This window comes from Esox lucius, chromosome 2, assembly GCF_011004845.1.
Source record: "Esox lucius isolate fEsoLuc1 chromosome 2, fEsoLuc1.pri, whole genome shotgun sequence".
NCBI classification, from domain to species: Eukaryota; Metazoa; Chordata; class Actinopteri; order Esociformes; family Esocidae; genus Esox; species Esox lucius.
In genome coordinates, this window is record NC_047570.1 from 3,738,925 (window position 1) to 3,765,630 (window position 26,706).

The 26,706-nt window shown below is 44.0% G+C and overlaps 1 protein-coding gene across 6 annotated transcripts in view; it reads right to left on the bottom strand.

Annotated features, from left to right (window-relative positions):
* The window catches only part of nav2a (neuron navigator 2a), a 115,946-nt gene that overhangs the window by 47,882 nt on the left and 41,358 nt on the right, over positions 1-26,706 (bottom strand). For 5 of the 6 annotated variants that reach the window (XM_034295709.1, XM_010901165.4, XM_034295710.1 and 2 more), the window contains 5 exons: positions 20,546-20,679; positions 9,060-10,233; positions 8,553-8,665; positions 8,265-8,370; positions 5,911-6,300 (listed from right to left, as the gene is read on the bottom strand). In XM_034295709.1, the coding sequence (XP_034151600.1) occupies positions 5,911-6,300; positions 8,265-8,370; positions 8,553-8,665; positions 9,060-10,233; positions 20,546-20,679 (1,917 nt within the window). Of the gene's footprint in view, positions 1-5,910; positions 6,301-8,264; positions 8,371-8,552; positions 8,666-9,059; positions 10,234-15,805; positions 15,892-20,545; positions 20,680-26,706 lie in introns of those variants that run through there. The other variant, XM_034295714.1, reaches the window with a different exon arrangement.

Here is a 26,706-nt window from a genome sequence, read left to right on the forward strand (position 1 = left end):
TGTCACGTGCATGAAACAGAGTGTTACACGGCTTGGTGGCTAACATATCTGCTCAGCACCTCTGAGACCAACGGCACTGGCGGCAAATTAAAAAGGTTTGTCAGCATAAAGCTGTTGAACTGAAACCACCCCTCTAAGTGTAGGTCAAGTTACAATAACACCAGCTAGTTTCACACAAATATTTGTCAAATGAAGAGCTTCCTAATTTAAACAAACATTTGCCCATTTAAGGGATTCCAAATTTAACCAAATATTTGTCATTTAGAAGATCCCAAACGTGTTCCAGTTGGAGAGTGCTTTCTGTGGATTAGGGCGTGAGAGTGAAGTGATTTTCTTTTCGGCAGGGAAATGACGACAAAAAGAAGTTGTGTGTAACCATAGTTACATTATGGATACTTTCTCACATCTCCCCCGTGCCTCAGCTGGCCTACAAAGGTCTTACTGTAACTAGACTGAGGAAGAGTGAACACACACACACACACACACACACGAAAGGTGTGTAGTAAAAGACAGAGCTTCATTGTGTAAACTCTTGTCAAACCAAATCAACGTTGGAACCAGTCTCAAAAATAAGCGGACGCTAAACCTACGGAAGAACCCTTACTATATGCCTCATACATGTGCAAACTAGAGCCATTAGACACACAAGCCTCATCCAGAGGAGATGCCACAGGCAGTCTGAGTAATTGTATCCTTAACCAATCAGGAACAGAATCACGGGAACAGAACTATCCAATGTGGTGATTAAAAGAGCCCTTTGTCTGTACAAAGACAGGCTATTGTGTGGATGTACTGTATGGTAAAGAGAATTGCACTGTCAACGTGATACTGAAGGGCTTTTTGCACTGGACTGTCACGCTCTTGTTTCTGCCCAACCTTTCTACGACTGCTGTACAATCTCTCTACCACATATCAATAACCCATCTGCAACCTCTCTAAAACATTTCTATAGCATATCTATAATGTCTCTAAAACATATCTATGACAACTGCTCAGTATCTGTCCACTAAGCCCTTGCCATCGACATTCAATGGTTAGACAATGTAGGAGAAGATAAGACATACACAAACCATTGTCTGATGAAAATAGTAATAGAACATACTTCTTAATACCAATAACTTCTATATAAAGTAATTGAACAAACAACATCCTGTTCTCTCTATAAAGAAGAATTAATCAGTTCATAAACAATAACTCGTAAAATCAATTGACATTTTTGCCCAATGCAAATTCATCACATAATGCATGTTTCGCTTCTCTCTTACTTCAGAAGGCTAAGAACATGGGTGATGAGTCCAATTCCATTTAAATGACGTCAATTTAAAAGAATAATTGAATTTAAAATGTCTAATCCGCTAACCCACTGTTTTGTATGAGGGCTTTACAGTTCAGGAACAGAATAACCCATTAAAATGTTACAGACAAGAATGAATGGACTCATCTTGCAAACAAAAGGGGCAGAAGTGCTGCTCTCATATGAAAAAAATTCATGGCGTTGCAAGGTGTTACATGGTAAGTACCTGAGGACGACACCTGAGAATCACTCTAAAACAGAGATGAAACTAGATGATTAACGGTATTAGCCTCCCCCACTGCCAGTTGAAACCGTTGGACATACCTTCCCGCCTCGCACATCGTAACAACGTCAGTCTGGCTTCAAACAACACGTTTCCAGGTGGAGCTGAAATCCCCTTTGAGAAAGATTTGAATGGATCCTTTTCCCAATAGGTTTGTGTGCAAAATCAAAAATGTGCCAGTTGTCACACGTCAACAAATTCCTATTACTTTCTTGTATGCGTGCTGTCAATGCGCATATGACTGTGTGCAGATCTGCACCTCTCTGAGGTAAATGTGTGCTACTAGCACTCAATGGACGCTTTGAGGTTTTTAATGCAGGGCTTCACCACACATGCTCCCACTCAACACATGCTCCCACTCCTCACCGAAGACACAAGGTGATGGGGTGGGGGGGGGGTAAAAGGAAAATCATACCCCCAAGGCCAGACAGAAAATGAGAGGTGAGGGGAGTCAGACGGGGGTTGGGCAGTAGGGTTGGTTATCTCCAGGGGCCAGAGAAGCCGAAGGCTAAAGAGAGGGGCTCATCCGTCACATTGACCTGGTGTGGCTTTTCGATATGCAAAGCCGCGGCATAAACTGGGCATCTCCACTTCTGTCTACATGTAAATATAAACCTGATGTCTTTACAGACATTTCTTATCTCATGCTCACAACATTTCCTGGTGTCATATCTGACTACTCTAAAAGGATGTACAAGAAAAGTTAGGAAGAAAAAAAAGTGAACTACATTTGAACTGCTTGTGAACTACATTCCAAATAACTCTGGATAGTTGTGTTCGTTGAAAGAAAAGCGTTTGAAAACAAATTGGAATTGAGTAATGCCATTAGCCTCAGTGGGATTCAGGAAGTGCATCCCAGTCAATGGAAATTAATGAAACTATGGGGACAGTTGGCTCCTGCATGTCACTGTTCCCTGGTTTACTCTACAACAGCAACTGTCAAATCGCTAGCTTCTCACGGTTTAGAGTTACTTCAGGGAGGGAAGCCTTTTCTGAAAAAAAATTTGATTCAAAGATGGCTGACAAAATCCTACATCCTGCCCTGGACTCCCACTGCCTACTCATCCTTCAGGGGCAAACCCATTACATGTGATAGAATCCGGTAGCTGCTAATGCTAACCTAGCATTTTCGGATAACCATTCAAGGCCTGGGAGGGAAGGTGGAATAGATTTATCACTGACTGTTTTAAATGGTTAAGCCGCAGGGTGTATCTGCCCTCCCACACGTTTACACACATGCTAACACACACGCTAACACACACACACACACGACTCTCCCTTAGGCTACATGTGTAAATCTAGTTACTTAGTTTCACAACAGCCATTTCAATAACCACTAATTTGGGACACCATCCATCACCCTGTCTGTAGGAAGACTAAGACACCCCCACCACACACAAACCGACACACACGTGATTTAACATACACCCCTTTGATTACGGTTCATCCTCAGACAGTCTTTGTCTTAGTTTCCTCAAACCCCAGAAACAATCTCTGACGGTTTAGTGCTGCGGAAAGTGATCCCAGATTAATAGTTGGTCAACTCCAGTTGCGGCGGTGTTTGATTTCTTACATCTCTGCCAGCAGCATGGTGATTTTGGCTGCCGTTCTTCCCAAAACCAGTCCCTAAAAATGTATTTAGGGGGGGGTTCTTATTTCTTCCAGGTCAATGGATGTGCTGCCCTTCATCTCTCTCAGGTGTGTTTTGATAGGTTGTCGCAGTGCTTCAGGAAGAGCACGTCACCACGCCCCTTTTAGGTCAGGTGGTTTGGCAGAAATGAATATGTGATGTAAAGAAGGCAATTTTCTTTTCTATTGGACAAAGTTTCTTCACTGCTTTATTGATGTTAGACTGTAACTTGGTTCTTAACCTACCTTGTTTCTTAACCATAGTAACCCAACATTAATGTTTAAAGTTAACCTAGCCCTAAACTGAACCGGTAATAGCTAAACCTCAAAGCAACTCCAGGTTCAACACTATGGGCCATTGTATGTTTTTCCCCAACTCATAATGCAGAAATCGTGAGGACTGGTTTTTCCCGCTTCACTATATTTGTGGGGACTTGGTTGGGCCTGGAAAGATAGCAACAGCATCACCTGAGTTGGCTCCCAGTCTGTGAATTCATATGATACTAATAATGATGACAGCTTGGGCTTAATCTGCTGAGTGTGACAGCCAAGGTATGCATGCAGGGGGGCCTGTTTTAACATGGCCACCGACTTAAGAGAGAAAAACAAAGCAGGTTACAAGGTTCAACTCGACTGAACACTTTAAAAATAAATGTGTTGCTTTGGTACTGTTATCAATAGTATGTTGTTGTTTTTCAAAACTCTTAGTACAAAACTCCAAACTGATCACACTTGTAACCCATTCAACATCGTTCACCACAAGATCATTGTTTCAACCACTGAGTTTTGGGTGAAATAATGATTACATTGGTTAAGTCATCAAAACATACCATAGAGCATTTCTCTCAGTTTAGTCACAATCAGCTAGTCCAACACCAAACAATGCAAGATATGTGTTTCAAAATGCTAGTGTTAGGTTCTGTTTTTGTTGGGTTTAGATTTAGCTTTTGGTTTTGAATGTGGCCTGTTCTGTTTGTTTTTTGTCCTTTGATTTTGAACACAGCATGTACTTTTGTATTATCATTTTCAGCTGTGTCTTGTTTGCCCCTCGTTGTGTCCATATATAATAAGTTCCTCCTGCCCCAGTGTTTCTTGTTGGTCATTGTGTATGTTTGTGTCGACGCCTGTGCTGCTTGTGAGTCTTTCTCGATTCAATTACTTTGGTTTCTTCAATCCTCTGTGCCTGTGTCCTACTACCCATGCCAAACCACGACAGCGAGGTAATTGGTAATTTGTTACAGTTTATTATTTCCACATTACAGTGCACAATTCACTGAAAATCATTTCCATAATTTCTATCCATAATCAAGTGTGATCAATGAAGAGATCTTTTACAATCATTGATGCAAAAAAAACTAACTTATTGCAAGATGATTTGTTTTTGTCTAATAAACTGTAACAAATACTATCAAAAAGCTTTCAAAGAAATGTCTGTTAAGCACACTACACAAATTTGTGTCAATTCTGTCTTTGGCACTTTGCCCAGATATCTTGCCCACATCACAGCTAAAATCATTTTTCACGCACTGCAGGAAACATCTTTTGGGAAATCCAAATCTGACATTGGTCACCAGTGATGTCATGACATGGCATATCCATGAGATGTATGAGGGTGACATCCTCATGGGGATGACGGTCATAGACCTTCCACCTCCATAATGAGATTATGGGGCAGGTCTAGGTTCAGGAATCAGTGACTGGCCCAAAACCACCTCTGAATGGTGGAGCTGATGTCCTACCATCTGTGGATATGGCAACACACATGGATGCGTTTCCTCCACATCGTCCAGTCACATGGACAGTGGTTCAATGGCCAATGATAGTGCCAACACTGTCAAGTTTTGGCCAGTAAGAGGACTGCTTTATTGACAAAGTTTTGTGATGGTTCAAAGCAGCTCAGTATGTAGTTTTGACCCTGTCCAGGGGCTTTCTGATGTCCTCCTCTACCTAGCTGTCTATTCTGCTTGAAAGACACTGCCAGTGTTCCAATGGTTTATGGATATATGGTAACCAGTTATGATTAATACTATCATGGCAATCATGTCCAATACCAAGGTTGTGGGTTTGAATCCCACTGCGGTCACATACAAATCTATGGCCTTAGGGTGGTGATTCTGTACTTTTCAATCAGCACAGTAGGTTAAACAATGTAAAATATATGCAGAATATTCACCAAATGGTTTTGTGAGGGAACAGTATGATAGTTAAAGGTATTTAAGGCATATGTCAAATATATTTGTATAAATATATATAAATATACAACCAAAGCGACAAAAAAAAAAAGGAAGAGGAAGAATCAGGATTAAGGACGCATCTCAGAGCAGGAGTGCCAGTCTAGAATCAGTCATGCTTTTCAGATCCTAATGAATCATAGGGAGGGCTGAAAAAACCAGCCCCCAGTCCTAAAAGGACGTACACTCACAATCTCAAATAATACATGGAACGTTTTAAAGCGAATGTCTGTCAAATCTCAGCACTAAACTTGGACAACCACATTTGTCTTTGTCTTATATTACAATAATGTTCTCTTGCACCACATCGGAAGCCTGACAATACGCTGGCGCCCTCTAGTGACAAGATAGCCACTTCTAATAAGCTTAATCAACAGGCCAGCCCACGAATGAGATGATTGGCAAACTGCCGACCACCCTTTATTGGCCCTGTTTTGTGCAATAATGCGTTCATTCGCTGTCGGAACACTCACCCGCTGGCGATGTCATCAGCACGCGCTGCGTTTTTCGTAAGCACGTCCCCGTCACTCATGTAGCCTGTCACCTCCATGGCGATGCCCTCCAGGTCGATGACGTTCCCGCTCTCCCCCAGGTCCATGCTTAGAGCCGCCCCCCGCCCTGCCAGCTGTCTCCGCAGAGGCCCTGGGTACAGGTAGCGGCCTGTCTGCACCCCTCCCCCCGCCACGCGCCCCCCGTAGCCGTTCCCCAGCGAGGGGGCGTCACCGGCCTGCAGGCGGGGGCTCGACTGGCCCAGCCTCCATGACGACAGGGAGGGACGGGAGGACGTAAGGCTGAGGATGCTCCTCCCGGTCCCGCTGCTGACCTCTGTGGTGACGTTGCTGTCGAAGGTCGTCTCCAAGGCGCTGGGGTAGTGAGGGGGAGAGAGAGAGGTGAGGTCAACTTTAAGGCGAGACACTGACTCAGTGGCGTTCGACTGAGCTGGACTAGACAGTTTGTCAGAGCCCTCTAATCCGGTGAAAGGCGAGCAGCACTGAAGAAAGACAGACTCAGCAGCGTGTCCCAAGACAAGACGCTAAATAACAGACACTGGTATTCTCATGGGGGAGGCCTTTAGTTAGTAAGACATAGTCCACTGGGTTTGGAGAAGGAGCCCACAGTTATAAAACTATTTAGAAGAGTGGTTCCCAACCAGGGGGACTAGGACTACCGGGGGTACCTGGCCTATTCACAGTGAGTACTTGAGAAGACTGTGCTTCACGCCAATGCTTTCTTATGAAAACCTTTCAAACAATCGGAACTAAAGCATCCAACAGACAATTCTCCAAACCGTGTGTCATCCCGGAGAGTGAGACACATTGACATGGTCAGACTCTATATAGCCAGCAGGTGGTAGTCATGTCCCACCAAAGCAGCTCCCTGTCTACAAGATGTGTTCCCTGTCCTAGCGGAGCACCCTTTAACACCACTGCCTTTAAAACAGTTTTAAAAAACAACACTCATGTGCCTAGTCTAATGGGCTGATATAACAGCAGCAGGTTAAAATCAGGCCCACTGTCTCTTTCAAATAACCCATAAAAAAACATCACGAACCAGTAAAAGGAGCCAGGCAAGCCTAGTTCAGCCTGCCCACAATTAAGTGATAAATAATGCTGCCCTCAATGGACTCGTACCCAGGCCTCCACATGAGAGGCAGTGTCCTTAACCACTCCCCCACGGCGCTACATGTATGCCCATTGTCGGTATAGCATCTTGACATTAGACAATCTTGCCACGCATTAACATCATACCAACTTTGAATTTTTCGCTAGACACCATTAAGCATTGTGTTAAACTGACTAATGTTTATTATTAAGTTTACCTCCACCTCATATAGCATCTATAAAATGTATAGTTTTTGCCACTGGCTGTTTTAACATCTTATTAGCCAGTACTAGGCTTACTAGTATCTACTAACTTACTATTTGGAATAGTCATAAGAATCAAAAATTTCTAGTGAGACTGAATATGTATTTTACACAGCCAAAGCTATTTCATGGCACAAAAAGTTAGTTTTTCTTACATTGATACAATAACTATCAATATAGGTTTACGATAACTGACTTTTTCGTCAAGTGAAAAGATGAGAGAATTGTGGAAGTCTTTTACTGCCAAAGGGGTTGTGATCTATCCTACATTACCCCAAAAATCATGCATGGATGCGTTATCGAAAATCAAAAAGAAATTGTCACAATATAAATGGTTTTATTTTAGACTTACTATAACGTAGCTACTGAAGGATGTAGCCAGCAAAGTTTTTGTCTATCCTGATCCAAATAGCATGCACGGATGCATACCAGAAATAGTCGCAATAAAACTGTGAACAGTTTTATTTTAGGCTTACTATAACGTACCTACTAACCACTACGCTATTTAACAAGAGTAAGTCAGTCAGAGACATTCGCTCTTCTTGGCCGGCTCCACTTACGCAGTCCGGCAAAAATACTATTACTGTTCATTGAACTTCACATTCCAAAAAAAAATAAGCATGTTTATTGTTTATTCAACTTCACATTCCAATCAACAGCCAGCTTATGGGATTTTGCTAAGAATAGGCTTCTTGACCAATAACGGGTGCTGTATCTGTCGTGTTTTAATGGTAGACACTCAGCAACATGACGCTGCCAGAGGCAGAAGAGCAGATGTTGCAATGAGAGAGTTGCAAGCTTTCTCTTTCCTACAGTCACACACAGTATCTGTCCATGTGGTAGCCAACCGGGCCAAAGTTGTCCGACGCTCTTAGACATTGCAGAAATTAGCCCAATACATTGTTCAATGTGTCCCCTTTAAATATGCATTTTTCAGTTATATGTGTGTGGGGCATTCTTACCTGTGTGTGACTTGTGTCCCCCGTAGGCTGGACATGGTCTCTTCCAGGTTCTGACGCAGGTCTGCAATGTTTTTAACGGTCCGCAACCGCCGAGTCTCTGGATCTTCTGGTTTTTTTTACAGAACAAACAAAGGTGAGTACATAGGTACAACAACAAAATCAACTGAGATTCCAGGAACCAAAAAAGCAAATTAACCAACGGAGTTAGAATCAGAGCCGTTTTGCAAAATCTCCAGTGTCTTAGAGCTCTCATTAATAATGGACAGGACAATCTAATCAGTGGCCCACCAGAAAGGTCCTCGATGGATGGCTGGCTGGTTTTGAAGGGGACGTTGTCTCCACACCTTCCTCCTCCTGACCCAGCCTCTGTCACCATGATACCGTCCACGTCCGTTTGGGACCTAGATGATGAAAAATCAAAGGTTACAAGGAAAACCCGGACTGTCAATGTCAAACCAAAGGAAACGCCAACGTGTGTTTTCATCATGCCAAGAGTATGCAAAGCTGTCATCAAGGCAAAGGGTGGCTACTAAGAATAGAAAATATTTTTTGGTTACTACATGATTCCATGGGTTACTTCATAATTCTGATGTCTTCACTATTATTCTACAAGTAGAGAGATACCCTTGAATGAGTGGGTGCATCCAAACTTGGTTGGGTAAGACACACCCTTTCTTACTTGGGTAAGACACACCCTTCTTACTTGGGTAAGACACACCCTTCTTACTTGGGTAAGACACACCCTTCTTAGTCGTTTTGGTTTAGTCGAAAATGCAGAGGGGGTATTCTCCTTACCTGTACATGAAGGGTGCTACGGTGGCTGTGTTGGGGTGGCTGTGGTGCTGCTGAGGCTGAGGTAGCTGGACGCTGACTGTGTTGCAGGCTGTGCTCTGAGTGGCGCCGGCGCTCCCTCCTCCTGCCACCGGGCTGGCGCTGTGGCACTGCTGGGAGGCCTTTCCTTCTGTTGAGGCGAGGCTGGAGGTAGAGCTGGAGTGTCTGCTGTCCCTGTCCCTATCCTGGGGTCCACGGTGCAGGACCAGGCCCCCGCCTAACCGCATGCTGCGGGGACGCTCCCCGCCCTCTTTCCCTGCCGCCGAGGGGGCCTTTCCCACCTGTCCCGAGGGTTTAGATCCCGGCTTTGGAATTCCGCTGTGCGCCGGCGCCAGACTCTCCTTTTTGGCTGCTTTGCTGCCTTTGGGAATGAAACTGGCAATTTTCGAAGTCCTCTTATTGGAAGAAGGTTCAGTTTCCACGGTGGCAATGGCAGCGGCGTCCTCCTTGGGCTCCTCCCCCCTGAGTTCCGTCCGCTCAGTGGTGGAGGTCCGTTTCCCCGTTTCTTTCCCCCGGTCTTTCTCCAGTCCTTTCGTTGAACTTTTCTTGGTCGTCAGGGCTCGGCTGAACGTGCGCTGGGCGATTCCCCTCAGGGCGATTTTGGGGCTGCTGGTTGTCGCAGCCACGGGCGCTGTCCCGTTACCGGTCCCATTGACGCCTGGCCGGGCATTCCCCTCCGCCTCCTCCAGCGGGTCGGTGTTGGACCCCGCCTCGGCCCTCTCCGCTGCCCCGGGACCGAGCAGCCGACCTGGGGCACCACTTTCAGCCTGAGCCCCCTGAACGCTGGAGGACTTGGATCCACTTTTGCTGTTGAACAGCTTGAGCTTCTCCAGCATAGACTTCTGCTGGACGACTTTAGGCGGGGCCTCGGCGGACGAGGCCTTAGTCATGTCCTTCTCCTGCTTGACGGAGAGCATGGCTGAGGGGTTGGTGGAAGACGTCTGCTTGGACCCCAGAGACTTACTTCGCCAGGGTTTGTTGCTGGTGTTAGGCTGGGGGATGGCCGAAGAGGAGGACGAGGATGGAGGGACGGGAGAGGAGGTAGAGGCGCTGCTGGGGTTGGCGCTGGCGGTCGCCGGAGGCGATGGAGCATTCTCAGTCATCACCGGAGTCTTTGAGGTCCCGCCCTCTGAGGGTTCTGTAACAAAGGCGAGAAGGAGGACAGAAAGAAGAGGTGGGAGGTTTGACTAAAAGGACAGAAAACCAGGATAGGGGGTGAGCAGGAGTAGGAGAGTGATTAGACAGAGTGGAGAGAGAGAGAGAGATGGCTACATAGAGCAATCTTCACAGACCCCACACTAAGTCTCCATATAAGGCCCTGTACTGTAAAAAGCAGCGTTAAGTCTAAACCGTGTCCATTACTTAACGCTTGCCCTGACACCCGGCTAGGACCCCCCAACCTGGACACTAACACTGAGAGTGCCCTTCATAAATTGTTTATAAAAACAATGAGAAGGCGCTTTAAAGTCTGGCCAAGGAATGTACATGTCCCAGACACCCTTGGGAGGTTTGGACATATAAGGGCTGATTCTGGTCATTGTCTTCCAGAAGTCACAGACAAACACATGGATTCTAAGCCTGTGTCCTGAACTACTGTGGAAAGTTCCAACACAATGAGTAAAAGCGTTTTCATGTATAAAAACATTTTCTCTGAACAATAATTACGAGATGGTAACAGAATGCAAAACCCAATAAACACCTATCAATCATTTTATAAACAATGCGTGACTTACCAACAGTCCCTAAAAAATCCAAACCCCAGATAGAAGAGGACTACTGGATTAAGTCAGTAGAATACTGACTTCCTCAAAACTAACACACAGTTGAATACTGAACCAGCTATTGTTGTGTGCCAGAAGAGACTACAAGAGCCTACTAAGTGCAAGTATAACTTTGAATATTCAAAGCCAAACTGCCAAACTGCCAGCGTGCCAGAGCGCGAGAGAGGGCATGCCACAGGCTAGGGAGGTCAGGGTGAAGGCAATCATAACAGACAAACACCAACCTGAATTTCTGGACACAGTGGCTGTCCAGCTGTGCAAGCACAAACATGCACTCTCGTGGCCACTCCCACACCCAACCGTTTAGGCTAAATGTTTACTTCCGCGGTTGGTGTTATGCATGTGCCGTGAGCCGGCAAGTGCAGCCACCGACAGCATGCACTTCCAGGCTACAGTCCAGATGCACTTCCAAAAGCTAACAAACAACCACACGAGAATAACGACGTCAAACCCTTGTTCTACCTTATTTTACATCAGCATGACTGTAAACACTTGATATCATCACAGAAACTCCTTCAGCAACTCAGTTAAACTGCGCTAATTTAGTATTCACACGTTCGGGACTCATTAAGGAAGAATTTTCACAGAAAATTAAACACGCAACCCCTTTTTTAACATCCCATTTTCCCCACGTTTGTTCCAGGTTTTTAAAGAGCCTTTCATGCCCAAATGGAAGTGAGGCACACTAACCAGGGCTCTTTTCTCCACAGTTCAGTATTTCGCGAGTGCACATTGAAACAATGCTCCCATTAGGAAGTGATTAGGACCCAATTAGCCGTGCTAGCAGTTACCGGGCGGAAAGTGGGTCAGGTTGCTAATAGCCGGCTTCCTATTGGAAGGCCTGAATGAGAGGGGACCAGCAGTAATTGCACAGAAAGATGTAGAGAGAAACAGAAAGAGAGACAGACAGAGGTAGAGAGAGAAACAGTGGTAGAGGTAGAGAGAGACAGAGAATGGGATGTGGAAAATAGGATGGTTTGGAAGCATTCACCGTGCCAACAGAACAGCCTGTACCCCAAAAGGAAGATAGGGGACGAGACCTGCTGGGTCTTTTAGTCAGAAGGGAGCATTGTTTTGGCTTGGGAACTGGACATGGGGAGACACAGAACATTGGCCAGGCATGACCCAGAACACCACGACCACCTAAGATGTCCCGGTTTCAATGAGAAGAGATGCACATTTGACATGCAGCCTGAGTGATGAACCTAATGGCCCTTGGGAATCACTACGATTCTATTTTAATGAATCCGCTGTTCTATGCACACACAACTTATTTTTCTTTCCTTTTCTCTCTCATTCCTTCTATCTCAATTTTTCAATTTCTCTTATTTAATGTATAGATGAATATTAGCAGCAAACATGACACTCAGTGAACCTTTGTTTAGTCCTAATGCAATTTATTTCTGATATCACACTCATAAGAGTCTGTAAACCTCCTGACCTGGCGAAGGTCATTGTGACAAAGTTGACCTTGGGACAAACATAGAATTCCACACACACACACACACGATATCCCAAGTGTATTGTATTAGTTTACATGACACATGTTTTAGTGTTTAACTCTTTAACTGCTCAATTAGAGCATCATTAAGGCAAATAATAAAGAGTCTGAAAGAAAGAAGCCCTCAGGACATGACCACAGACCACCAGTTAACTTCCTGCCATAACCCAACTCTCTCAATTAGACACACATGCATGCATGCACGCGCACACACACACAAAAACGTGCACAAATGCACACACATGCACACACGTAGTCTACACAGGCTCATTTAGTATAAAAAAAGCTGTATTGAACTACACACTAAACCAAAATGTCATCTAACTTTAAATCCCTTTCTCTATTTGTCTCTATCTTTAAAAAAATTACTTTAATCTATTCAATTTAAACAGCTGAAAGGTTTATTCGCATGAAAGAACATCACACTGCCCTCTGTCCAGATAACATCATCACACTGCCCTCTACCCAGTTAACATCACACTGCCCTCAGCCCAGATAACATCACACTGCCCTCTGTCCAGATAACATCACACTGCCCTCTACCCAAAAATCCTCACACTGCCCTCTACCCAGTTAACATCACTCTGCCCTCTATCCAGATAACATCACACTGCCCTCTACCCAGTTAACATCACTCTGCCCTCTACCCAGTTAACATCACTCTGCCCTCTACCCAGATATCATCACACTGCCCTCTACCCAAAAATCCTCACACTGCCCTCTACCCAGTTAATATCACACTGCCCTCTACCCAGATATCATCACACTGCCCTCTACCCAGTTAACATCACACTGCCCTCTACCCAGATAACATCACACTGCCCTCTACCCAGATAACATCACACTGCCCTCTACCCAGATAACATCACTCTGCCCTCTATCCAGATAACATCACACTGCCCTCTACCCAGATAACATCACACTGCCCTCTACCCAGATAACATCACACTGCCCTCTACCCAGATAACATCACACTGCCCTCTACCCAGATAACATCACTCTGCCCTCTACCCAGATAACATCACTCTGCCCTCTACCCAGTTAACATCACACTGCCCTCTACCCAAAAATCCTCACACTGCCCTCTACCCAGTTAACATCACACTGCCCTCTACCCAGATATCATCACACTGCCCTCTACCCAGTTAACATCACACTGCCCTCTACCCAGATAACATCACACTGCCCTCTACCCAGATAACATCACACTGCCCTCTACCCAGATAACATCACTCTGCCCTCTATCCAGATAACATCACACTGCCCTCTACCCAGATAACATCACACTGCCCTCTACCCAGATAACATCACACTGCCCTCTACCCAGATATCATCACACTGCCCTCTACCCAGAAAACATTAGACTGCCCTCTACCCAGACAACATCACACTGCCCTCTACCCAGATAACATCACACTGCCCTCTGCCCAGATAACATCACACTGCCCTCTACCCAGTTAACATCACACTGCCCTCTACCCAGATAACATCACACTGCCCTCTGCCCAGATAACATCACACTGCCCTCTACCCAGTTAACATCACACTGCCCTCTACCCAGATAACATCACACTGCCCTCTACCCAGATAACATCACACTGCCCTCAGCCCAGATAACATCACACTGCCCTCAGCCCAGATAACATCACACTGCCCTCTACCCAGATAACATCACACTGCCCTCAGCCCAGATAACATCACACTGCCCTCAGCCCAGATAACATCACACTGCCCTCAGCCCAGATAACATCACACTGCCCTCTACCCAGTTAACATCACACTGCCCTCAGCCCAGACAACATCACAGTCATCTCGGAGGTCCGGCCGGGACAGTAGACACTGAACCCTTTTCACGGATCATCATGACCTTCCGTTCGACCATCAACATGTGCCAGCGTACAATGCCAAAATCCGAAATGCATGTGCGCATGTGTGTTAGGAGACAAGCTGTTAGGAGACAAGCTGTTAGGAGACCCTCATACCCCAATAGTCCCATGAGACTGTAATCCAGACCCCCAACAACTCAATCGTTCCCCTTTTAAACTAAAGACCTGGACGGATATGCTTGTATAAACACACTGTTCAGAGACAGACACAAAGCTGAAACATTAAGTCATAACTGAGTTTAAAGACTGGTGTAATCCTTATAGACATTGCATATTGCTCAGTGACACAGCCTAAACATACCTTTAGGAATGTGTCCAGGATCAGAGTCCTTTCAGCAACACAGCAAAGCACAGTTATCTTAATTGAAATTTCACAGTAACTAATATACGGAATATACACTACACATATGGCCTGGACTATCCAGAGGAAATATATGTATCAGCTTTTCCTTTGCCTACATCTTCAATTGAATACTTCAATAAAAGTGGATGGAAATGACAGTCAGGACTACCGTATGTTTTCTGTTTAAACTGCTTACTTCATCATACCCCCAAGAGCACACACTGCGTGGCTGTCTGAGGGAGTGGGACAGCCGGTCTCGGTTCCCAGTTCCCAGTGAATCTTTTAAAGTTTCTCCACATGAAATCACTCAAACAGAGGGGGTACAGCTCATCAGCTGGCTGTTTGTTCAGCACTGTCCACACACAGACAATGTCTCTCTCGCTCGCTCTGTGTCTCACTCTGAATGCATAGCTGCTGTCGCCTTGAGTTAATGTAAAGCACAGCCAACTGTATGCTTACCCTGTACTGTAGAAATCTGAATGCACCCGGTGACACATTTTACATTCTTCTGTCAGGGCCATTAACACGGAACGCCTCAGGCCAAAGAACAGACCCGGCTGCTTTTTAGAATTAGCATCCACCACCTGGCTCTTTGTAGGTCTGTTGGTAAAGCATGGCACCTGCAACACCAGGATTGTGGGTACAATTCCCTGTCCATGCATATAATATATGCACACATGACTAAGTTGCTTGGGATAACCAGCAGTAAACCAATCAATGTACTCACTCAGGGTTATGTTGGTAAATTGGTACAGTAAAGTTTACTATCCATAAAATATCATAAAACTTTAAACTAAATACAAGAGACCGATTTTATCTATTAACCCTGAATCTGGCCACATGAAGGACAATAACAATAGTCAGAGATGAATCTCAACTTTTAGAGCAATCTCACACTGGAAGTAAAGAAAGCTTGGAATTACAAGGTTCAGCTCTTTCAAAACATAGCTATAGACATAGCTTTTTTTGTGTAATGTCTTCCATTACAAAGTAATCAAAACACTCTCAATAGGTCATTAAAAAGAACACCGGAAAAAACGTTGTCACACCAATATGGTGTTCTCACAGAGCGTTGCAGTTCAAAGGTCGCCGTGCAGCGTGGTTCGGCAGATAAACAGGAGCTGTGTCTAGCCCAGCACAACTTCAGTTTCAGCACTTAGTCAGGGTAGAGTATAACAGTGGAAAGACCCTTGACCAACCTCATGAGAGCTGCAGAGGAATCCCTGTCCCAGTTGAGTCGAGACCAGAAGTGCCCAGGAGGAGAGGCTGAGTACCGAACCCTGACAGAAGCTCTACAGAGTGCAGTTTGAGTGGAACAGCTGTGCAGAGGAGGGTGGGCAGGGGGAGGGATTTGGCAGCAACTCAGTAAGGGAAGGCAGGGGGCCGGGGGTTATTTCAAATCCTCCACCCGCTCCTACCTGCTGTCAGTCCCTATACCCTCTCTGCCCTTCTCTCTCCACCCGCCTCACCCTCCCCTCTCCCTAGTCTTACTCCATCTCCCTCCCTATCCCCCCAGCCTCCAAACCTCGCTCCAGCCCTCTATAATAGACCCTCGCACGCAAACTCCCTCTCTTTTTCCCCTCACTCTTTCTATCCCTCATCCCTCACTTCCCACCATACTCTTCCTCTGCAAAACGGGGTAATGAGTTTAGACAGTGGAGGACAAACACAGTGGGTCCCCACACAACGCAGTAGACCCACACAGAGAGCTATATTTAACTGCTCCCTAAACATAGAGCCAAAAAAGCTTCACCCAGGCTAAACACAGAACCGCATTACCTCTGCACGGTAAACAGTGTCAGTATATCTGAGTACAGCGTTAGTAGACAGACCCCAGTCACACAGAAAAACCACACAACTATTTTTAAATCATTTTCTATAGCCCCCAGGCTATAGGAAATGTACAATGTGCTTTCAAAACAACATGGCAAGACCAGGCACGTGGCTTCCATGTGGTTGAACAAATCAAAATCGAAAAGAGCAGAGAATAATTTCAACTATCTTTTCTTGTCTGGCCAAGCGCGGTTCAGCACTGTGGCACAGGTTTAAATTTGTCTCACTGTTCTTTCAGAAATAAGTATATTTTCTTTCATCACTTCATGAAATAAAGCATCAAATGCCCCAAAATATTTCTTTTAAAAATGTATTTAAAAGCCAGCTCAGGTGATGTGATAATCCATTTCTAATCTCCTTGAAACGGAAAAGTCCAGCCTTGCAAACCAGGTATTGGTTTAGAAGACAAAAATAGTGCAGCAAATGAGGTTCCGCTTTGCAGCAGGTCATTTAAGAGGGGCTAAAACAACCTGCTGCAAAGCAGAACCTCATTTGGATTGTAGAAAAAGTAAAGTAATTTATGTCCGTAGCATGCTCATGAACACAAATGACAACATAAAGACACACACACACACACACACACACACACAAAGGGGCAATTGCAACAAAGATTAACCACTTGATCTGCCCAGGCTGATCTGTATGCAAACCATAAAAACCATGACTCGCCACACCTTAACTGCTTCTTGATGGGTATCAGGGTTGTTTAAGTCCTCAAAGTAACCTATATTATGATTATTTTTCCTCTGGTTGGTGTATTCATTGGAACTTATGTCTGACTACTTGAAAACCATTCTCAGCAACTGAAAAAAGTATTTATTTCCTAATTTACAATTTGTTTGACTGGAAAATAAAGCAGAAGGCTAAATTGTTCATACAAAGCATTAATGACTTGAATTGAATATAGGCATTTTAGCCACTTCATAGGATCACAGTATACTTTAATACAGAGCTGCAATAAGTGGGAGAGCACATTTCTCCAATTTGGCACTTGTTCTGCAAAATACTTGGTTTGATTAAGGCTGCCTATCTTCACAGCACAACTGCGTCTCAGTCTCCCGGGTTTGTATTCTGGTCTAGTCATTCTGTCGATGCCCAGGGTTCCAGCATTTGGTGCCACAAAATGGCACCGCGCTTCCCGGGTTGGACACCTGGACGGGTGTGCCTTGTCCTTGTGTAGGTTGGACACCTGGACGGGTGTGCCTTGTCCTTGTGTAGGTTGGACACCTGGACGGGTGTGCCTTGTCCTTGTGTAGGTTGGACACCTGGACGGGTGTGCCTTGTCCTTGTGTAGGTTGGACACCTGGACGGGTGTGCCTTGTCCTTGTGTAGGTTGGACACCTGGACGGGTGTGCCTTGTCCTTGTGTAGGTTGGACACCTGGACGGGTGTGCCTTGTCCTTGTGTAGGTTGGACACCTGGACGGGTGTGCCTTGTCCTTGTGTAGGTTGGACACCTGGACGGGTGTGCCTTGTCCTTGTGTAGGTTGGACACCAGTAAACTCAATCTCAAGCCGCATTTCCACTGCAACAACTTTACCCAAAAACTAGGAACCTTTCTAGGAACTCACTGCTTTTCCACTACAGGAATCAGGGTCCAGGGATTATATTTTACCCCCAAAACAGTCCCTGCCCGGGGGTAGGACTTTCCCAAAGTACTGGAACTTTGGAGTGTGGGGCTTGCAGTGCTGAAGATTTCTGATTGGAGTAGAGGCAAATGATGAGGAGATGCAGCCCATGGGGTTAATTGCATTGAGCAATCGTACAAAGGTTTTCTTTACACAGTTTTATAATAAATATTAGGAGACATTTAATATATGCATTATTTCGTGGTAATCATAAAAGTGGCGACCTTAATTAATGTCCGAGCTATATATTTACGTATATTCTGGGGCTCATAATCTGTTGCATGGTAACGTTAATCATCCAATTAATGTTGTTAGGATATTGTTTCAAGTGAGTTTTGGTTGTTAATAGTAAATCCTTTGGCTTTTTTCCTTAACATGTTTGACTAATCGAGCAGCCAATATGAATCATACATACATACACGATATATGTCCCTTCTACTCCTGTCTCCAATAATTCATTATTTGTGTCAAATAATTGTTTTGTTTTATGTTAAAATTAAATTAAAAAAGCTACCAGCTTTGCCAACTGTGATTACCCAGATATTGCCTTCTGAAGAATTTCTAGATTTGGTGCAAGAGGTTAAATATTCCTTGGAACTCCTAATTTCACTTTAACTCCATACTAATTTAAGCACATGATTGGTCTCCAAACCATATTGTTAGTGTTGTATTTAGAGGTGTGATCCAAAAGCTGTGTGGATAATTTAAGTGACATGGGAGCTTATTGTGCACCAGATACCGTCTTTTATTCAGACAGCAACATAACGTGCATTTGAGATGATAAACTCCAAAGCAATGAGAACCAGCATGTATTATCCATTCACATTAGCACCATCTAAAACAAAGTCCACACCTTATTGTGTGTTTATGCAGAGGACCAAAACCCAGACGGAATTGGAAACGGCAATCCGTAACGATTAGGTGTACACGAAAATATCCTGCAACTTAAGTGAGCTGAACATTATTCACACCGGGAAACAGTGCCGGGAGAACAAGTTGTTATTTATATTTGCACCTTTGTATTTTGTACCTACATATTTGAAGATAAATAAATAGTTGTGGAACCAAATGTAATCTGAAAACAGAAGAACTCCCACACTGTCTGGCTTACATACGTTAGAGTGAAAACACACGTCAGAGTGAGAACACACGTCAGGGTGAGAACACACGTCAGGGTGAGAACACACGTCAGGGTGAGAACACACGTCAGGGTGAGAACACACGTCAGGGTGAGAACACACGTCAGGGTGAGAACACAGGTCAGGGTGAGAACACACGTCAGGGTGAGAACACACGTCAGCGGACTAATGTGCCTAATCTTCACGTGTCTTTAGACGCACATGACAATGGGCTGAAGGAACCCTTTAGTTCCTTGAAAATTAGAGGATGTAGTGGTAAAGCTGGGGAATGCAGCATACCAAATGAAAAAGGTACTTGGTTGTGCGAACAGGGCGATAAGTATAAAATGTGCTTTGGATTTTATTTTGGTTGGACGGGAATCAGGAAAGCACGCCATGATGACTACCTGTGATGCGTTTGTTGTCTAGCATGGGATCAAAGCGAGATCAGCTGCCCCTACATTGTATTTTGGTGCTTTTAAGTAGAGGTTATTTTTGTTGTATGATATCCAATAAGTAGCATGTAAAAAAAAAAAGAAACAGACATAACTTGTGGATGACACGCAAGGTCACACATCTCTGTTGCAATCTCTTTAAACTGCTTCCAGTATCTTTAAAATAAACAGTATTGAGCCTCCATTTCTGTAACCCAAAACCCCCAGTGTCAAGATATAAACATCATATAACCACCAGGATAAATGCTTGGTGGAAACTCTGACGCTCGATAATAATAAGCTGAGTCAATAAAATATTTAGTATGATTCACAAATAAAGCTATATGTCCTCAGTATGGGCAATGAAGACTAAAACTCTTTTTCACTGGCCAATTAAATTACAGTGAAATGTTTCAGCACTGCTGATCACTGGTGAGCAGCATAGCACCCTGAATCCCACTGCTGGCTGAAGCTAAGCTGTGTTGGTCATGGTTGCTTCTTGGATTGGAGACCAGATGCTGCTGGAATGGATTATGGAGGGCCAGTGGGAGCACTATTCCCTCTGGTATAATGATCAAAATCCCATTTCCCCAGGGCAGTGAACAGGACATTGCCCTGAGTAAGATGGACTGTCAACAGGATGTTCTGACTCTCTGAGACCATGGCACTTATCAGAAGAGTACAGCTGTTAAACCTGTTGTCTTGGCTACATTTAAAATCTGTCTTTCCTACCATCATCTTAAAATTGTTTTATTCATTTATTTATTCAAAATAGTTTTATTCAATCATGAAACACCAAAATCCTCAAACCTTGTTAATAGTGCTGACCTTGTCAGCAGTCGCACTCAAAACCTGACCGATGACTTGAAGTACTCAGATCAGCATGGGTGACTGAGTGTTCATACATGGGAGTGAAGCACAGACATACCTTTGTGAAGGTGAGCGGCTGGTTTGGTTTTGTCTGTCAGGGCCTGACTGCGGCGGTTGCCGGCGGCGCCGACCGACCCGCGAGCTGAGATTTCACTGCCAGCAGTGGACACCCTCGAACTGGGGCCTGGTAGTCTGAGAGAGAGAACATACTTACGTTTGGATCTACAAAGACCATGGAAATATACTGCATATACTTTATTTTATTCAATAGAACAGAACAGTTGTAAAAAGCAGGACAAAACACAACTTTGTCAGTTTAATGGTACAAATGCATTGAAACAGTTTCAATGAGCAAGACTAAAAACAGATGCAATTCAAGTACGAAGAAATGACAATGTTTCTGTCACCTAAGGGCGACAACGTAAATAAAAATATCTTAGTTTCAGGTCCATCTTCAATGTATTCCAAGATAACGAGGCTAAACATTTATTAAAAACCCAGTATTTCTCCTGTGTGTTGCCACAGGCAGGAATATTTCTTTTTGATTCTGTCTTTCTTGAGTCTCTGAATTGCTTATTCAGCAACACCAGTGGCAAGATAATTATGTGGCTGTCAGTATTGGTCTGATCAGCAGATTTTGACTGTTAATTTAATACCTGTGTAGAACATCACAATCTTAATTTTCCTTCTTGCCACTCATCTTGCCATCATGATCTTAACACAGGGGTAATTCCATTTCAATTCAGGAAGCAAAACTAAACTGCATATGTGAATTTATCTAATTCACATAATATTCAATAAATAATGTATAGTGTCCAAATGTGAATTTGAACTTCTTCTAACCACTGAGCAAAATAAAAGGAATTCAATAAAATAAAATAAAAAATTATCTCCACAGATACCCAACAATGCATGCCAATCCCACCCCAACAACCCCCACAAAGTATCAGATTGTTATGGCTGAAAAGTAGCATTCATCTTTTGCTTGAAAAATTTCTACTGAACGTGGCAACACTACCCGGCTTTCAGACTTGTGCCATGTGTTGCCACCATGACCAATAAACAAAAATGTATGCTAGTAATTGCAATCTTTACCAAATTCCACCACAGAAGGTTTCAAACTCCTAAATTGTTTATGGGATTTTAAGTCAATCACCCCATCTGAATCCGGCTGAGCATGCTTTTCACATGCTTAAGACAAGACTGAAGGCTGAAAAGACCCAAAACAAGCAAGAAGTGAAATGGTTGCATGGCAGCCAAAAGAAGAAAACTTGTGTCATCATCATCATCTTCTTCCGCTCATCCGGTCCCGGGTCGCGGGGGCAGCAGTCTAAGCAGAGATGCCCAAACTTACCTCTCCCTAGACACTTCCTCTAGCTCTTCTGGGGGGACATTGAGGCATTCCCAGGCCAGCCGGGAGACATAGTCACTCCAGCGTGTCCTAGGTCTTCCCCGGGGTCTCCTCCCGGTGGGACGGGCCCGGAACACCTTCCCGGGAAGGCGTTCCGGAGGCATCCGGAACAGAAGCCCAAGCCACCTCAGCTGACCCCTCTCGATGTGGAGGAACAGCGGCTCTACTCTGAGCTCACCCTATCTCTAAGGGATCGCCCAGCCACCACAAAACACATGTAGATTGGTTGGGCAAACTCCCATGAATCCTCCATCCCCCGTGGAGGTTATAGAGCTGGTCCAGTGTTCCACGGCCCGGATGAAAACCACACTGTTCCTCCTGAATCCGAGGTTCTACTATCGGCCGCATTCTCCTTTCCAGTACCCTGGCATAGACTTTCCCGGGGAGGCTGAGAAGTGTGATCCCCCTGTAGTTGAAACACACCCTCCGGTCCCCCTTCTTAAAAAGAGGGACCACCACCCCGGTCTGCCATCCCAGAGGCACTGTCCCCGACCACCACGCAATGCTGCAGAGGCGTGTCAACCAAGACAGCCCCACAACATCCAGAGACTTGAGGTACTCAGGGTGGATCTCATCCACCCCGGGTGCCTTGCCACCGAGGAGTTTCTTGACTACCTCAATGACTTCAGCCCGAGTGATGGACGAGTCCACCTCTGAGCCCTCAGCCTCTGCTTCCTCAATGGAAGACGTGACGGCTGGATTGAGGAGATCCTTGAAGTACTCCTTCCACCGCCCGACGACATCCCCAGTTGAGGTCAACAGCTACCCACCTCCACTGTAAACAGCGTTGGTAGGGCACTGTTTCCCTCTCCTGAGGCGCCGGACGGTTTGACAGAATCTCTTCGAGGCCAGCTGATAGTCCTGATAGAGTTTTTGACTCCACAACCACCCAGGCTGCAGTCTGCTTGACCTGCCGGTACCCGTCAGCTGCCTCAGGAGTCCCACAAGCCAACCAGGCCTGATAGGACTCCTCCTTCAGCTTGACGGCATCCCTTGTCCACCACCGGGTTTGGGGATTGCCGCCTCGACAGGCACCGGAGACCTTACGGCCACAGCTCCGAGCGGCCGCTTCGACAATGGCGGTGGAGAACATGGTCCACTCTGAATCAATATCTCCAGCCTCCCTCGGGATCCAGTCGAAGCTCTGTCTGAGGTGGGAGTTAAAGATCTCTCTGACAGGAGACTCGGCCAGAGTCTGTCCAGCTTCCTCCCCCGCCATCGGATCCAACTCACAACCAGGTGGTGATCAGTTGACAGCTCCGCCCCTCTCTTCACCCGAGTGTCCAAGTTATATGGCCGCAGGTCAGATGAAACGACAACAAAGTCGATCATCGACCTGCGGCCTAGGGTGTCCTGGTGCCACGAGCACTGATGGACACCCTTATGCTTGAACATGGTGTTTGTTATGGACAAACTGTGACTAGCACAGAAGTCCAATAACTGAACACCGCTCGGGTTCAGATCGGGGGGCCGTTCCTCCCAATCACATCCCTCCAGGTGTCACTGTCGTTGCCCACGTGGGCGTTGAAGTCCCCCAGTAGAACGATGGAGTCCCCAGTCGGAGCACTTTCCAGCACCCCTCCCAGAGACTCCAAGAAGGTTGGGTACTCTGTACTGCCGTTCGGCCCGTAGGCACAAACAACAGTGAGAGACCTATCCCCGACCCGTAGGCGCAGGGAAACAACCCTCTCGTTCACCGGGGTAAACTTCAACACATGGCGGCAGAGCTGGGGAGCTATGAGCAAAACCACACCAGCCCGCCGCCTCTCACCATGGGCAACTCCAGAGTGGTGAAGAGTCCATCCTCTCTCAAGGAGTGTGGTTCCAGAGCCCAAGCCGTGCGTAGAGGTGATCCCAACTATCTCTAGTTGGAACCTCTCAACCTCACGCACAACCTCAAGGAAAACTTGTGTCACTCTTCCAATAAATATGGACTGCACTGTACACACTTTGTAATAGTAGGCAAAAGGTACAACAAGTTGAAGAAATCTACGGGGACTCAAGTCGACTACAGAAGAGTAATTACCATTCACTTGAAATTTTAACATCATAGGAAAAATGTAAAGAAGAGATTTGGTCCAAAATGTAACACTTGAACACTGCTATTGAATATAGTATGAATCCTATCAACAGACATGGCTAATCTGGGTGCAATCAATTAGCTTTCCGATATCTACTTATACAGTTTTGCTCAAAAGTTTTTGCATACCCTTGGAGAATTGGTAATATATGCACCATTTGTAAAGAAAACATGAGTGAACAGGCTAAACACATGTCTTTTATTTCTTAAGGGATTCACATTCAACTGTAGGTCATAACAGAATGGCACAATCATGAAACAAAACATGGCAAAACAAATTATAAATGACTGACCCCTGTTCACAAGACTGCATACCCATAGTTCTTAATACTGTGTATTGCCCCCTTTTTGAGAGGATTCCCTGTGCCTTTATAGTTGTGACCATAAAGCTCTATTTTGATCTTGTCACTCCAAATTACAGGCATATTGTACCCAGGCTTTTCTGTGGCATTGGCGCAGTAAAGGCTTCTTTCTGGCAACTCAACCATGCAACTCATTTTAAGTGTTGTCATATTGTGCTCCTTGAAACAACCACACCGTCTTTTTCCAGAGCAGCCTGTATTTCTCCTGAAGTTACCTGAAGGTTTTTCTTTGTATCCCACACAATTCTTCTGGCTGTTTTGGCTGAAATCTTTCTTGGTCTACCTGACCTTGGCTTGGTATCAAGAGATCCCCGAATTTTCTGTGATTATTATATTCTGCTCCCCATGGCTCAGTATGCTCAGTGCATCCACGTGAGTGCTAACAAACTCATTGACTATTTATACACAGACACTAATTGCAATTTAAAAATCCACTGGTGCCATTTTCACCTGTGTGTCTCATCTTCTTTGTCTGTAACAAGGCCAAACATTCAAGGGTATGTAAACATTTGATCAGGGCCATTTGGGTGATTTCTGTTATCATTATGATTTAAAAAGGAGCCAAACAACTATGTGATAATAAATGGCTTCATATGATCATTATCCTTAAATAAAATACATTTATTTAGCATGATCTGTCAAAATTTCACAATTTCTGCCAGGGTATGCAAACATTGACACAACTGTATGTAAAATATATTTTTTCAGTTATACTATTTATAACTGTTCATACAGAACCTTTTTTCTGTAGGACAGATAGGACAGCAGCCTTTATTATTGGTGGAAATGGTTCAGCTCATTTGACTTATAATTACACTGTTATTAGCCCGCTAATTCACATATTGATATAACTCTGAGGCAAAACTGAAATGTGATTCGACAATAAGGCCATGTTGACGTGACTTTTTTCAGTGAACATTCATTAAACTGATCCTATGCATTCTCATTCATTAAACTGATCCTATGCATTCTCATTCATTAAAATGATCCTATGCATTCTTATTCATTAAAATGATCCTATGCATTCTCATTCATTAAACTGATCCTATGCATTCTCATTCATTAAACTGATTCTATGCATTCTTATTCATTAAAATGATCCTATGCATTCTCATTCATTAAACTGATCCTATGCATTCTCATTCATTAAAATTATCCTATGCACTCTCATTCATTAAAATTATCCTATGCATTCTCATTCATTAAACTGATCCTATGCATTCTCATTCATTAAAATGATCCTATGCATTCTCATTCATTAAAATGATCCTATGCATTCTTATTCATTAAAATGATCCTATGCATTCTCATACATTAAACTGATCCTATGCATTCTCATTCATTAAAATGATCCTATGCATTATCATTCATTAAACTGATCCTATGCATTCTTATTCATTAAAATTATCCTATGCACTCTCATGCATTAAAATGATCCTATGCATTCTCATTCATTAAACTGATCCTATGCATTCTCATTCATTAAAATTATCCTATGCATTCTCATTCATTAAAATAATCCTATGCATTCTTAATCATTATAATGATCCTATGCTTTCTCATTCATTAAACTGATCCTATGCCTTCTCATTCATTAAAATGATCCTATGCATTCTTATTCATTATAATGATCCTATGCATTCTCATTCATTAAACTGATCCTATGCATTCTCATTCATTAAAATTATCCTATGCATTCTCATTCATTAAAATAATCCTATGCATTCTTAATCATTATAATGATCCTATGCTTTCTCATTCATTAAACTGATCCTATGCCTTCTCATTCATTAAAATGATCCTATGCATTCTTATTCATTAAAATGATCCTATGCATTCTCATTCATTAAACTGATCCTATGCATTCTCATTCATTAAACTGATCCTATGCATTCTCATTCATTAAACTGATCCTATGCATTCTCATTCATTAAAATGATCTTATGCATTCTCATTCATTAAAATGATCCTATGCATTCTCATTCATTAAAATGATCCTATGCATTATCATTCATTAAACTGATCCTATGCATTCTTATTCATTAAAACTATCCTATGCACTCTCATTCATTAAACTGATCCTATGCATTCTCATTCATTAAACTGATCCTATGCATTCTTAATCATTAAAATGATCCTATGCATTCTCATTCATTAAAATGATCCTATGCATTCTTATTCATTAAAATGATCCTATGCATTGTCATTCATTAAAATTATCCTATGCATTCTCATTCATTAAACTGATCCTATGCATTCTCATTAATTAAAATGATCCTATGCAGTCTTATTCATTGAAATGATCCTATGCATTCTCATTAATTAAAAAGATCCTATGCATTCTCATTCATTAAACTGATCCTATG